At 40.8% G+C, this 16,015-nt stretch overlaps 1 protein-coding gene across 1 annotated transcript in view; it reads right to left on the bottom strand.

Annotated features, from left to right (window-relative positions):
• LOC139562357 (phospholipid phosphatase 4-like) overlaps positions 1 to 16,015 on the bottom strand; it is a 206,867-nt gene that overhangs the window by 94,173 nt on the left and 96,679 nt on the right. Inside the window, exon 2 of the mRNA XM_071380030.1 lies at positions 7,163 to 7,271. Coding sequence (XP_071236131.1) covers positions 7,163 to 7,271 — 109 coding nt within the window. The remainder of the gene's footprint in view (positions 1 to 7,162; positions 7,272 to 16,015) is intronic.

Raw genomic sequence — 16,015 nt, 5'->3', positions numbered from 1 at the left:
AAGATCCAGTCCATTTAAAACAATTGGAGACCTCTTACACTTCAGTGTTGTGATGCAAAAATCCTAGCAAAATGCTTGGCACATAGATTTAAAAAATAATTGTCAGATATTATTCATCCTAATCAGATCGTTTTTTTTTACATGGACGATACATTGGAGAAAATTCAAGACAAGTACTGGAAACAATAGAATACTATGAAATATCGGGGCCACCAGGCCTGGTTTTCATAGCTGATTCTGAAAAGGCTTTTGATAAAGTACGACTGGAGTTTATATCTAAATGCCTAGAATATTTCAATTTTGGGGAATCTCTTATTAAATGGGTTAAAGTTATGTATAGTAACCCTAGGTGTAAAATAGTAAATAATGGCTACATCTCAGAAAGTTTTAAACTATTTAGAGGAGTAAAACAAGGTTGTCCACTATCGGCATATCTGTTTAGTATTGCCATCGAAATGTTAGCTGTTAAGATTATATCAAACAATAATATTAAGGGACTAGAAATCCGTGGCTTAAAAACTAAGGTGTCATTGAACGTTGATGATTCATGTTTTCTTTTAAAACCACAATTAGAATCTCTCCACAGCCTCATAGAGGATCTAGATCCTTTTGCTATCGTCTCTGGATAAAAACCAAATTATGATAAGTGGATCCCTAAAAAATGCAATTTTTACTTTACCGTGTAGTTTACCAATTAAATGGTCTGACGAAGATGTGGACATACTCGGTATACAAATCCCAAAAGAAAGAAATGATCTCACTCAATAAATGTTTATAGAAAGATAGCAAAAATAGACAAGATCTTGCTACAATGGAAAGGAAAATACCTGTCTATTTGTGGAACAATCACCCTGATTAACATTTTAGTCATATCACAGTTGACCTATTTGCTTATGGTTTTGCCTACACATAGTGACCTGCTTCTTAAATTATATGAACAAAGAATATTCAATTTTATTTGGCATGGCAAGCCAGACAAAATTTAAAGTGCCTATTTATATAACGAATATGAATTCGGAGGACAGAAATGATTAAATATTAAGGCATTAGACCTCTCACTAAAGGCATCAGTCATACAAAAGTTATAATTAAATCCAAACTGGTTCTCTAGTAAATTGGTAGGAATGTCTCATCCTATGTTCAAGAATGGCCTTTTTCCCTTTATTCAGATTACACCTGCTTGTTTGAAAAGGAATCAATCTCCAAAATATCCTTATTTTTTAAACAAGCCTTAGAAAGTTAGTTGCAATTTCAGTTTAATCCACCTGAAAAGACAGAACAAATAATACAACAAATAGTGCCGTTAAACTCAAATATACTAATTGATAGAAAAAAACATATTTTTATGAAGATTTTTTTTTTTTTAAAGGTATAATTTTTGTGAATGATATCATAAATAGGACTGGTGGAGTTATGTCGCACATGCAGCTAACACAGACATATGGAAATGTCTGCTCTACCCAAAATGACCTACCCAACTAATTGCAGCATTACCACAAAAATGGAAGAGGCAAGTAGAAGGGGAAAAAAGTAAGTAACTTGTATCGGCCCCGTACTAAAGACCATAAATGGTTAAAGAAAAGTGTGATAAATAAAAACATACCAATTTCATTTAGGTAACAAAAAACTGACAGCTGTGCCATTTAAATTGCAAAATAGTTGGGAAGAGATTTCCGATGTACATTGTTTATGAATTGATACGCAAAACTATATACAAAATTCTTGCAACCAATAGAATGTTATATATATGTGGGATACAATCTTCCCAGCTCTGCAGATTTTGCTGTGAGGAGGCAGAGTCATTAGATAATTTATTTTGGTATGGTCCATATGTAGCTTGTTTTTGGTCACAGGTCCAGGAATGGCTGAAGAATTGCAACATTTGCCTAGAACTAATACTGCAGATAGCAATTTCTTGGTGATTTGAAAAGCCATAGTCAATCAATCAATAATATATACATTATTTTAGCATTTACAATCTTCAGAAGCTATGAAAATAGAAAGGTTCAGTACTTTTGTGAAGCATCACAGCACAGTTGAAAAATATATGGCAAATAGAAATCCAAAATGGATGGTGTTGAGCGATAGATGGGAGGGGTTGAATGGAGCTGAAGGGTGGGACTAATAACAAGATGTAACAACCAATGTAAAACATACGGGATCTGTAAAACGTATATAGGTTCAGAAATCTTGTGAAATTGCACAGTTACAAGTAGAAATCAAACTGGATGGACATCAGAAATAGAGGAAGGACAAAAAAAAAAAATATATAACTATTTTAAAATAGATTGTGTCTGTAAACTGTGTATAAGATGTATAAACTGAAGGTAGAAGACTAAGTGTTATTGTTTATTAGTTTACTCCAATTGGGGGAAGGGTGGTAGGGTTCGCGGGGAATAATAAAGGTATATTCTAAAAAAAGTATGTATATCTATATAGTTATGTATATGTATATATGAGCATATGTATTGTGGCGTACAGCAGGTCAGCCACCAGGGGGAGACTCGTCGAGGCCTGGTAACAGATGGAGTATACATCACGAGGCGATGGCTCCATCTGCTGGACGTGCCAGGTCTCGACGGGCTCTCCAGCCAGGACTAATTGGGAGCTGGTGAGTAATCAAGGGCGGATTGCTCACCAGCTGTGCAAGGTCCATAAAGCTGCCAGAAGGGCAGCACACAGGGGGTGGGGGAAGAAAGGACTCCTGTGTTATTGTTGTAGAGGTAACAAGAGGGAGTTCAGTTTTGTGCCCGACAGGATACAGCCAGACCCGGAACCCCGAAGTCGACATCCCGGAGAGGGTCTCATGGGCGAGACCTATCCTTTTGTTTTTGATGGATTATTTAAATAAACACCCTTGAAACTGAGCTAATCCTTCTCTGTCCGTGTCTGATCTGTGTAAACGTCTTGACCAAACCCCCTGGTCTGCCACAGTATGCATATGTATATGGATGTATATATTTACCCCCCAAAAGATATGGGGGATTGGAAATTATGCAGACAATTACATTGATGGATGCAACAATATTTCCGCAATATTAAGCTGATCCACCCCTTTAAAAAAATAGCTATTGATAACAAATGTGTATTTTGTGGTTGTGAACCAGACTCATGATCATTTATTTTGGTATTGTTCTTATGTCAGAAGATTTTTGAGTAAGATTTCATTTTAAAATTAACTACTATTAATGTTAATTTGAAAGACTCTGATATTACGTTTTATTTTGATCCAAATTATATGGACCTTGATTTAAACTAAAGTGGGTGAAGAACAAACCCCTCTTCACATTGTTAAAGATAGAATTTAAATATTAATATTAAGTGTAAAAACAAAAAAAACTTACATTTTAAATTTGTCAAAAAGATTTATGGTAGGTATCTCGATATTTAATATGTACTCTTGTTTATATATTTCTTTTTTTGTGTTTGTTCTGTTCATAATAACAATACAAAGGGAAAAAAGCAGTCAAGCAACCAAGCTAACTTGCTAGCCACTTCCACACACAAATGAGAGAACAGCTCACTGAACATTACTCGCCATAGCAGAGCTGGTTAGACTGTTATGTTATCCAGAGCGTTGGTGACTGCAACTGTGGTGTCAGATTGTCCATTTGTAAATTCAGAGCATTCTGCTCTCGGAGTGTTCAAGCACACACTGGACGCTCTGGCCGAGGAGTAGGGTTGATCCGAGCATTCTAACCTCCCAACGTCAGTCAAGCACCCAAGCTAAATGGCTAACATTGGCTAGCTTGCTAGCTACTTCCATAATGAGAGAACACCCCGCTCTGACCATTTTACTCGCCAAAGATAGAGCTGGTTTGGCTGTTTTCATGTTATCCATGTTATCCGCAATTTAATTACGCTTTTTTGCCAACGTTTACGGACACCGGCCATATTCAACGGGTGTTGAGCGTTCGTAAATTCATCAGATATACTGTGCTCTTGCACAGTCTGACGAGAGTCTTTAGTTGACACATGTAGCTATCTAGGTGAACCAATGAACCATAATCCTAACTCGTGACGTTACTACCCTGCATGAATCTGCAGGTATCTAACCACCAGGTTTAATGTTAGCTAGCTAACATTAGGCTATAACTAGTCAAGCAAATGGGTCTGAGATACGAATAATAAGATCATACACGTAACATTAGATAGCGAGCCAGCCAGATAACGTTAGCTAGCTAGCTAACAGTACACTTTAACTTGAAATGAAACTACTTCCTGTCAAAATTTGAAATGTGTAATATCTGAAAATGTAGCCAGCTAGACTATCTTACCTGTGGTCTGAAATTGCAGTAGATTACCAGAGCAAATTTACCAGCTAGTATATCTGTCAACAGTTGATGCAGTGACATTCTATTTAAATGGATATTTGCATAGTGGAGTTTGTTGTTAAGACATGTAGCTAGCAAGCTAAACAATGAACCATAATGCCAACTATTACTATTAAACTGCATAAGCCTACTGTCAAGTTGAAGTGTACTGTTAGCTAGCTAACATTATGTGTATGCTCCCCACTTACTGGAGGACCAAGTTTTGAAATCAGTGGAATTCAAGTATGATAGCAACATTTTCAGATAAAACACGTTTCTAATTTCAACAGAAAGTGGTTACATTTCAAGTTAAAATGTACTGTTAGCTAGTTAACGTTAGCTGACTGGCTGCAGATTCATGCAGGGTAGTAAAGTCATGATAAAAAAAATGATGTTCAAACGGCTCCGTTCAAACGGCTCTGTGAAGTAATGACCCGATACACACTCCTAGATTCCTGAAACGGGTCACATTTATAAACCATGAGTGTGCATACAATAAATTCCAAAACATGTGTGTGCAAGTTGTAATGCAAAGTTGTCATTTATAAAAATTCAACTTGATGTAAGAATGTACCTAAACTTTAGACCATGCATACACACAGTTTCTAGTGGTGGGTGTATTGCACTGCAAGCAGGCAAGTAGCCTAGTATTTTGTGCCAATGGGAGATAAGATGGACATGTTTGTTCATATGAAATAACAGGTTAAACCAGGTTAATCCAGGTTAAACAGGTTAATCCTTAAGAGTCTATTAATCCTTAAGAGTCTAATAATCCAATTAATTGCAAAGTCCATCTTTGCCATGCAAATAAACTGAATCCCCAAAAACATTTCCACTGCATTTCAGCCCTGCCACAAAAGGACCAGCTGACATCATGTCAGTGATTCTCTTGGTAACACAGGTGTGAGTGTTGACGAGGACAAGGATGGAGATCACTCTGTCATGCTGATTGAGTTCGAATAACAGACTGGAAGCTTCAAAAGGAGGGTGGTGCTTGGAATCATTGTTCTTCCTCTGTCAAACATGGTTACCTGCAAGGAAACACGTGCCGTCATCATTGCTTTGCACAAAAAAGGGCTTCAAAGGCAAGGATATTGCTGCCAGTAAGATTGCACCTAAATCAACCATTTATCAGATCATCAAGATCTTCAAAGAGAGAGGTTCAATTGTTGTGAAGAAGGCTTCAGGGCGCCCAAGAAAGTCCAACACGCGCCAAGACCATCTCCTAAAGTTGATTCAGCTGCGGGATCGGGGCACCACCAGTACAGAGCTTGCTCAGGAATGGCAGCAGGCAGGTGTGAGTGCATCTGTGCGCACAGTGAGTTGAAGACTTTGAGGATGGCCTGGTGTTAAGAAGGGCAGCAAAGAAGCCACTTCTCTCCAGGAAAAACATCAGGGATGACTGAAATTCCGCAAAAGGTACAGTGATTGGACTGCTGAGGACTGGGTAAAGTCATTTTCTATGATGAATCCCCTTTCCGATTGTTTGGGGCATCCGGAAAAAAGCTTGTCCGGAGAAGACAAGGTGAGCGCTACCATCAGTCCTGTGTCATGCCAACATTAAAGCATCCTGAGACCATTCATGTGTGGGGTTGCTTCTCAGCCAAGGGAGTGGGCTCACTCACAATTTTGCCTAAGAACACAGCCATGAATAAAGAATGGTACCAACACATCCTCCGAGAGCAATTTCTCCCAACCATCCAGGAACAGTTTGGTGATGAACAATGCCTTTTCCAGCATGATGGAGCACCTTGCCACAAGGCAAAAGTGATAACTAAGTGGCTCGGGCAACAAAACATCAATATTTTGGGTCCATGGCCAGGAAATTCCCCAGACCTTAATCCCATTGAGAACCTGTGGTCAATCCTGAAGAGGCGGGTGGACAAACAAAACCCCACAAATTCTGACAAACTCCAAGCATTGATTATGCAAGAATGGGTTGCCATCAGTCAGGATGTGGCCCAGAAGTTAAATGACAGCATGCCAGGGCAGATTGCAGAAGTCTTGAAAAAGAAGGTTCAACACTGCAAATATTGACTCTTTGCATGAACTTCATGTAATTGTCAACAAAAGCCTTTGACACTTATGAAATGCTTGTAATTATACTTCAGTATTCCATAGTAACATCTGACAAAAATATCTAAAGACACTGAAGCAGCAAACCTTGTGGAAATACATTTGTCATTCTCAAAACTTTTGGCCTCGACTGTACATGACCTTACAGTACAACATATCCCTCAACAATAAGACAGCACTAACACATGTAAGGTATGAAAGAGCCAACTCGTGGCCTTATGGTCTGCCCTGAGATTGGAAGGTTTGGAGTGCAATCCCTGGCGCCGAGTCATAACAAAGACCGTAAAAATGGGACCCGATGCGTCTCTGCTTGGCAATCAGCATTAAGGAGTTTGGGTGTTTTAGATTTACAGTAGGTGATTTGCTTATGTTTTATATGCTTCCAACTGACAAAGGTGTACTGGAGATTTTGCTATGTTATGTTTGTGAAAATTGATTGGCAATGTCCTCCATGGACCTCGACTGCCCGTATTCTTTCCGTAGAGACTTGCAGGCAATTTCTTTCAGGACGATTGATCAATATGGCTCTGTGATGCACTTTTCATATCTTTTGATGAATGCTTAGAACATATTCCCATAGAGAATTTGACGCATTACAAGATATTGATTATCCTGAATGACTTATTTCTCCAGATCACAGACCATCTGAATTCTTGCATTTGAGTCTCATTTGTAAAGAGGGAATATAATGAGTGGGATGAGGATGATGGTGGTGTGTGCATGTGTGTGCTCTTGTGTGTGTGCGGCCATCTGTCTGTGTGTGTGTCACTTACGAACATGACCCTCTTGGGGATGTGGTCTGACTCCACCAAGGGGTTTTTGTAGAGCCACAGCTCCTCTGGTTGGATTACTCTCTCAAAGGGCTCCAGGAACTCTGTTAATCTGAGGGAGACACACATGTGCACATTAGCTCTCAGTCACTCACAATACATTTATTTTCATATGGGTGGCCCCAGCTGGACTCAAACCCACAATCCTGGCTTTGCAAGCCCGATGCTCTACAGGACCACACAATCTCTTTACGGTAATACCATGTTTTTAGTTCTTTGATACGTTAGACAGCAAACTGGCGCTCCAACATTGTATGTATAGAACTTTGAAGAGGATTCGATATTTGCTACTGGACTTAAAACGTTTTTACACTTTTAACTGTTCAAATCTCTAAAAGTCTAAGCCTTTAAGTGTCACGTTCCTGACCTCATTTTCCTTTGTTTAGCTTTGTTTAGTTGGTCAGGACGTGAGCTGGGTGGGCAGTCTATGTTATTTGTTTCTTGTTTAGGTTTATTGGTTAATTAGCCTTATATGGTTCTCAATCAGGGGCAGGTGTTTGACGTTTCCTCTGATTGAGAACCATATTAAGGTAGGCTGTTCACACCGTTTGTTTGTGGGTGATTGTCTTCCGTGTCTATGTATGTACCACACGGGACTGTTTCGTTTGTTTAGTCTGTTCCTGTTCGTGCGTTCTTCGTGTTATGTAAGTTCTCATGTCCAGGTCGGTCTACGTCGTTTTTGTTATTTTGTAATTTATCAAATGTGCTTCGTGTTCGTCTTCTTTAAATAAATTCATTATGTATTCCACAAAAGCTGCGTTTTGGTCCGATCCCTGCTCCTCCTCAGACGAGGAGGAGAACAATCGTTACATTAAGGGGGGTTCTACTAAGCTAACATATTAAATAGTTTTAAGATGGTCATACCATGGATCATTTAGCTATTTGATTTTGAATATTAGAATTTTAGATTTTGAATATTAGAACATTATTTGATAAAATATTGACTTTGGCCTTTACTAAAATAGCTCATAGAAACACATTGACTAACACATTCACAAATGGCTAAACAGACAGTCAAAAAATGTATCATAAAGAATAAGGTTTTGAAGTGTCTGTCTTATATCTAGGAGATTTAAGAAAGCTGAGTAAATATTTTTGTATTTTGGACATATACAGTGCCTTGCAAAAATATTCATTCCCCTTGGTGTTTTTCCTATTTTGTTGCATTACAACCTGTAATTTAAATGTATTTTTTTTTAAATTTAACCCATTTTTTTTGTTGGTAAAAAAATACCTCCATACTTCCATTCATTTTTTAAACCTGTACCGGGTTACATTCAGATGAGTACTGTGACACTTGTGGGGGTCGTAGAGCAAAACGGAGAACACCCTTGTCGGCAGTTGTTCAACAATAGGGATTTTTCATTGAAGTGCCTCTTGTCATTCAATGAGAGATGACTCATCCACATGCAATTTTTTTCACTTGAGAAATAGTGACCAAACATCCTAGTCAGATGCAAAATTGAGCGACTACACACATTTCTTGAGTTATAATTGATTAATTTGGACTATTTTGAGGAAGTCTATACTGGCTATGGCCTCTCAAAATGGACAAACAGTACTATTGCCTCTTTTTGAACACTGGAGTGATAGATGTGCAGATGATGATATACAAGTAGAAATACTGGTGTGCAAAAAAAGTAAATAAAAACAATATGGGTATGAGGTAGGTAGTTGGATGGGCTATCTACAGATGGGCTGTGTACAGCTGCAGCGATCGGTAAGCTGCTCAGATAGCTGATGCTTAAAGTTAGTGAGGGAGATATAAGTCTTCACCTTCAGCGATTTCTGCAATTTGTTCCAGTCATTGGCAGCAGAGAACTGGAAGGAAAGGCGGCCAAAGGAAGTGTTGGCTTTGGGAATGACCAGTGAACTATACCTGCTGGAGCGCGTGCTACGGGTGGGTGTTGTTATGGTGACTAGTGAGCTAAGATAAGGCTGAGCTTTACCTAGCAAAGACTAATAGATGACCTGGAGCCAATGGGTCTGGTGACGAATATGTATCGAGGGCCAGCTAACAAGAGCTTACAGGTCGCAGTGGTGGGTGGTATATTGAGCTTTGGTGACAAAACGGATGCACTGTGAAAGACTGCATCCAGTTTGCTGAGTAGAGTGTTGGAGGCAAATTTTGTAAATGACATCGTCGAGGATCGGTAGGATAGTCAGTTTTACGAGTGTATGTTTGTATGGAAGGAGGCTTTGTTGCAAAATAGGAAGCCGATTCTAGATTTAATTTTGAATTGGAGATGCTTAATATGAGTCTGGAAGGAGAGTTTACAGTCAAGGTATTTGTAGTTTTCCACATATTCTAAGTCACAACCGTCCAGAGTAGTGATGCTAGTCGGGCGGGCAGGTGGGGGCGATCGGTTGAAGAGCATGCATTTAGTTTTACTAGCATTTAAGAGCAGTTGGAGGCCACGGAAGAAGTGTTGTATGGCATTGAAGCTCGTTTGGAGATTTGTTAACACAGTGTCCAAAGAAGGGCCAGATGTATACAGGATGGTGTCTTCTGTGTAGAGGTGGATCAAGGAATCACCTGCAGCAATAGCGACATCATTGATATATATACAGAGAAAAGAGTCGTCCCGAGAATTGAACCCTGTGGCATCCCCATAGAGGGGGTACCAACAGGTCCTCCGATTTGACACACTGAACTCTGTCTGAGAAGCAGTTAATGAACCAGGCGAGGCAGTCATTTGAGAAACCAATAAGAATACGGTGATTGACAGAATCGAATGCCTTGGCCAGGTCGCTGAAGATGGCTGCACAGTACTATCTTTTATCGATGGCGGTTATGATATCGTTTAGTACCTTGTACGTGGCTGAGGTGCACCCGTGACCAGCTCGGAAACCGGATTGCACAGCGGAGAAGGTATGGTGGGATTTGAAATGATCAGTGATCTGATTGTTAACTTGGCTTTCGAAGGCTTTAGAAAGGCAGGGTGGATATAGGTCTGTAGCAGTTTGGGTCTAGAGTGTCACCCCCTTAGAAGAGGGGGATGACCGTGGCAGCTTTACAATCTTTAGGAATCTTGGAAAATATGAAAGAGATGTTGAACAAACTAGTAATAAGGGTTGCAACAATGGCGGCGGATAATTTTAGAAAGAGAGGTTCCAGATTGTCTAGCCCAGCTGATTTGTACGGGTCCAGGTTTTGCAGCTCTTTCAGAACATCTGCTATCTGCATTTGGTTGAAGGAGAACCTGGGTAGGCTTGGGCAAGTCGCTGCTGGGGGTTTAGAGCTGTTGGCTGGGGGTTGGGGTAGCCAGGAGGAAAGCATGGCCAGCTGTAGAGAAATGCTTCTTGAAATTCTTGATTATCGTGGATTTATCATGGTGACAGTGTTTCCTAGCCTCAGTGCAGTGGGCAGCTGGGAGGAGGTGCTCTTATTCTCCATGGACTTTACAGTGTCCCAGAACATTTTGGAGTTAGAGCTACAGGATGCACATTTCTGCTTGAAAAAGCTAGCCTTTGCTTTCCTAACTGACTGTGTGTATTGGTTCCTGAATTCCCTGAAAAGTTGCATATCGCGGGGACAATTCGATGCTAGTGCAGTATGCCACAGGATGTTTTTGTGCTGGTCGAGGGCAGTCAAGTCTGGAGTCAACCAAGGGCTATATCTGTTCTTAGTTCTACATTTTTTGAATGGGGCATGCTTATTTAAGATGGTGAGGAAACTGCTTTTCAAGATCAACCAGGCATCCTCTACTGATGGGATGAGGACAATATCCTTCCAGAATACCTGGGCCAGGTCGATTAGAAAGGCCTGCTCGCAGAAGTGTTTTAGGGAGCGTTTGACAGTGATGAGGGGTGGTCGTTTGACCGTTGACCCATAACGGATGCAGGCAATGAGGCAGTGATCGCTGAGATCCTGATTGAAAACAGCAGAGGTGTATTTGGAGGGCAAGTTGGTCAGGATAATATCTATGAGGGTGTTTACAGATTTATGGTTGTACCTGGTGGGTTCCTTGATAATCTGTATGAGATTGACGGCATCAAAGCTTAGACTGTAAAACGGCCGGGATGTTAACATATCCCAGTTTAGGTCACCTAACAGAACAAACTCTGAAGATAGATGGGGGGAAATCAATTCACATATGGTGTCCAGGGCACAGCTGGGAGCTGAGGGGGGTCTATAACTTAACGGCAACAGTGAGAGACTTATTTCTATTGAGTATAATTTTTTTAATTAGAAGCTTGAACTGTTTGGGCATAGAGGAGGAGGAGTAGGATGAGGGTACGGCTAAAAGACTATCAAAACTGTTCTTCTTGTACGTTGGGGACAGAGAACAAAATGAGCAGATTTCTGGGCGTGGTGGAATAGATTCAGGGCATAATGTACAGACGGGGGTATGGTAGGGTGCGAGTACAGTGGAGGTAAACCTAGGCATTGGGTGCCGATAAGAGAGGTTGCATCTCTGGAGGCACTAGTTATGCTAGGTGAGGTCACCGCATGTCTGGGAGGTGGGACAAAAGAGGTATCTGAGGCATGTTGAGTGGGGCTAGGGGCTCCGCAGTAAAATAAAACAATGATAACTACCCTAAACAACAGTATACAAGGCATATTGACATTAGAGAGAGACATAAAGCAATCACAGGTGTTAATTGGGAGAGCTAGCTAAGACAACAACGGGAAAGACAACAACAGCTAATCAGCTAAGACAAAAACAACAACAGGTAAAATGGCGATGAATTGGCAGAGAGACTCAGTTAACTACACACAGGGCCCGAGTACCATAATTAATGAACAGTCAAGCAGGCATCAGCTATGTAGCCAGGTGATCATAGGGTCCAGTGAACAGCAATAGATGAAACAGCGAATCCGTTAGGTGGGTTGTTACTACGCTAGCAAGTGGGGGACACAGCGTTCCTAAAGTTAAGCAGGCCGGGTCTAGCAGAAACGTCTTCACCGACGTCCGACAAAGGCCGGTTGAGGGCACATTGGACGGGATTAAGTCGGCAGACCAGTCGTGATGGATCGGCGGAGCTCCGTGTCGACAAAGGGTGCAGGCCAATTGGCAAAAGAGGTATTGTAGCTGGAGTAATTCCGTTTGCTAGCCGGGAGATGCGCCTTGCTCGAGAGTAACTGGTGCTAGCTTCGGGACAAGTGCGTTAGCAACTATTGTATAGCCACTCGGTAGCAGCTAGCAGCTAGCTGCTAGCTGCGGTGATCCGATGCAAAGGTCCAGAGTTTACGGCAGGAATCCGGTGATGTAGTGGCTTCTAGTCGTGTTAGTGAAGAGTCCGGGAGGCATCAGCTGTGTACCCGAGTGATCATAGGGCCCAATGAGCAGGCCGGGAGATGGGCCTGTCTCAAGGCTAGCTTCGGGGCTGGGCAACTCTGGAGTAATGGTCCAGAGCTTAAGGGTTGGGTTGATATCGCGCTGTGCAGACTGGCGGGTATTATCCAGGCTAAAAGTGGCTAGTGCCTGAGCTAAAGATAAAGACCACTAGTAGTGGCTAACAATGACTAAATAGCTAGCAGCTAATTAACATCTGATGGCTAGCTTCTGATGGAGGTTCTAGCTGAGGTCTAAAAATAGCAGATCCGTATCACAATTGGGTGAGGCGGGTTGCCGGAAGGTATGTTAAATTTAAACATGGAAAAAGAGATTGAAAAATATTGAAATATATACAAAAAAAGATGAAAAAAACTAAATTTACACGGGACAACGACAAAACACGTCTGCACTGCTACGCCATCTTGGAAAAAATTAGCCTTTTCCACCACTGCACACACACATGCACACACAGCCATGAATGCAGTCACACACACACACTCACTCAAGATTGAGCAGCGGCAGGAAATGTACTTTGGAAGTGATCTTTCTTCTTTATTTTATGATAGGGAGCTACGGCACTTAGCCATGTACGTTCACAGAGGCGATAATCTTAAGTAAAGTTTAAAAAAAAGATGCAAATCCCACAAAAACCCTGTCATTTCACCTCTTTTCATTTAATCTTCAGAATGGCAACATCTAAAATCTATTTACTCTGGCTTCAGTTATTGTAAGATATTAAGTCAAGGTCGACATGCTTTATAGGTCACAGAGGAATGTATGAATCTGCCTCCATCAGAGGCTCAAAGTAATGAAATGTTCTATTTCAAATTACGATGATATTTCTTCCTCAGGTGTAGAAAGTGCTTTATATCTCCTTTTAGAACAGATCAATGTAGCCCACACAGGAGTTCACCTGGCTTGCCTATTTATTTTTTACCTCCACCTCTCTAGTCATTCAGTTCATAAATGTAATTCAGAGATTCCCACACAGAGCGCGTCCATGGTCAATGCCCTGCTCAAGGGCACGTTGACGAATCTACCACCAGGCCAAAAAACGTGAACCTGAACCCTCCAAGATCCCCTCCACAGTTCCCCAGTAGCTGTCCCTCAACCATTCGAGACCCCTCCCACAGTCCCCCGCCAAAGAAGAAAAATAAAACATAAAACATTTAATTAATTCATTTCTCCACCCCCAAGAACCCCCCAATGCACCAACAACCAAGAGAATGAAATAAAGAGGAAAAAGGAAAAGACAGAAGAAAACAACAAACAACAATGCAAACACAAAATAATAACAAAATAATACATTTAAAACAAAGGACGTCAAGGACAACTAAAATCATAACAGCAATGCCAAATGTATATGTTTGTGTGCATGTCTGGCACTATTACATGTATGTGTGTGTTCTTGTATGTGTTTATTTGAATGAGAGTGTGTGTATATGCATGTGTACAAACACCTGCACGGCATCAGCCTCAGGCAAACCTGCATTAGTTGTAAAACCACTCCCCCTCAGTTTTTTTTACTTTTATCTTTGACCATCATTCTATCGCTCACACAGTAACTCCACTTGTATCCAATTCCACATCCTAATCCTCAGCTTCCCTCAGCACATCCCAACTATCTCTGCTGGCCACCCACTTCGGATTTCTACGCAACACGTATCTTTCAACAATGCTGTGATGTTTAATGTACAATTTCAATCTATCTAAACGAATAGAATCCACAGATTGCAAGTTGAAGATAAATACTTTTATGAAGAGTATTAGTATATTAGTAATTGACTAACCCGGTCTCTCCAGATCTCCTAACATAACTATTTCTAGGGTCAATTTTAGATCAATGCTATGCATTTTCAGCCATTCCTGAACCTGAGACCGGAAACAGGCTACCTGAGGGCAATACCAAGATAAATGGTAAATTGATTCTGTATCCTCACAACAAAATCTGCAGAGCTTTGATGACTTTATGCCCCAAATATTCAACATTTTGGTGGTGGCAAGAATTCTATATAATAATTTTAGCTGAAAAGCACGTCTTGAATCTTGCGTAGTTTTTTATATCAACTCATACCATGCAATCGTTACATCAAAAATCTCTTCCCAACTATTCTGCAATCTGTATGGCACAATTTATGCTATTTTTATTCCACCGCCAGTTTTGATCCTTTATATTATATGGCAGACAGACCAGTTCCATGCCTCCTCCATTTTTGGGGAAATGCTGTAATCAATTGGTTGTATTCTTGGATTGAGCAGACCTTCCCGTGCAATTCTGATAACTTCATGAAGGACATAACTCTACCATGCCAATTTACAATATAATTTAAGAACAACATACCCTTTTCAAACATTACAGGTATTTTATTAACCAGCACATTTGAGTACAGCCATAATACAGTCCTGAGAGCATATTTTACTGCTGACATACGGTTCTGGAAGTGAATGGTTAATGCTGTACATCTAGATAACTTTAGCAGAGTACCAAGTTGTTTCAGTGCCTCGTTGGTTTCTTTTAGATAGCTCCCCAATTGAATTGAACACAAGCTATATATACACAGACTACATTTGGCCAAATTCTGAAATTCACTGAGTAGGATGGTCCTCCCCTTCCTCCTCTGAGGAGCCTCCACTGAAATCTTAAATGTGACTCACCACCTGGATTCGGTATTATGCATCAACATTTGAAATTGTGTTTTTCACATTAGATCAAATTAGAGACATTTACAAAAGTATTCAGACCCTTTACTCAGTACTTTGTTGAAGAATCGTTGGCAGTGATTAAAGCCTCAAGTCTTCATGGGTATGACACTACAAGCTTGTCACACCTGTATTTGTGGTGTTTCTCCCATTTGTCTCTGCAGATCCTCTCAAGCTCTGTCAGGTTGGATTGGGAGCGTCACTGCACAGCTATTTTATGGTCTCTTCAGAGATGTTAGATCGGTCTGGCTGGGCCACTCAGAGACTTGTCCCAATAAGAGACTTGCCCCAATGCCACTGCTGCATTGTCTTGGCTGTGTGCATAGGGTCGTTGTCCTGTTGGAAGGTGAACCTAGCTCCAGTCTGAGGACCTAAGTGCTCTGGAGCAGGTTTTGATCAAAGCACTTTGCTCCGTTCATCTTTCCCTCGATCCTGACTAGTCTCCCAGACCCTGATGCTGCAAAACATCCCCACAGCATGATGTTCCCACTGTAACAAGGTTATATTGGTTATTCCCCTTGCCACTTTATTGTTAAGCCAATGCGTTTTTTGGTTTGAGTTTGGTCATGCCTTCACCTACTGAACATGGCATCTTATTGGCTGGTTTGCGTGGCTTGCTTACGAGGGAGGATGTTTCAGTTAGACTCTTCCCAGTGAATAAGCACCAAACCAGCGGTAAGTTGTTGGTTGCAAAGCACTGTAAGTCAAAAGTGATTTTTACACTCCCAAGTGATGATTTGATTGTACAATTTATATAAATTGTTTGTTAATGTTATTCAAACATCACAAACAAGATGCAGAATTTTTGGGGGGA

Source organism: Salvelinus alpinus, chromosome 32 (assembly GCF_045679555.1).
Source record: "Salvelinus alpinus chromosome 32, SLU_Salpinus.1, whole genome shotgun sequence".
Lineage (NCBI taxonomy): Eukaryota > Metazoa > Chordata > Actinopteri > Salmoniformes > Salmonidae > Salvelinus > Salvelinus alpinus.
The sequence above is the reverse complement of the archived record's forward strand: the minus strand, read 5'-3'. Positions and strand labels throughout refer to the sequence as shown.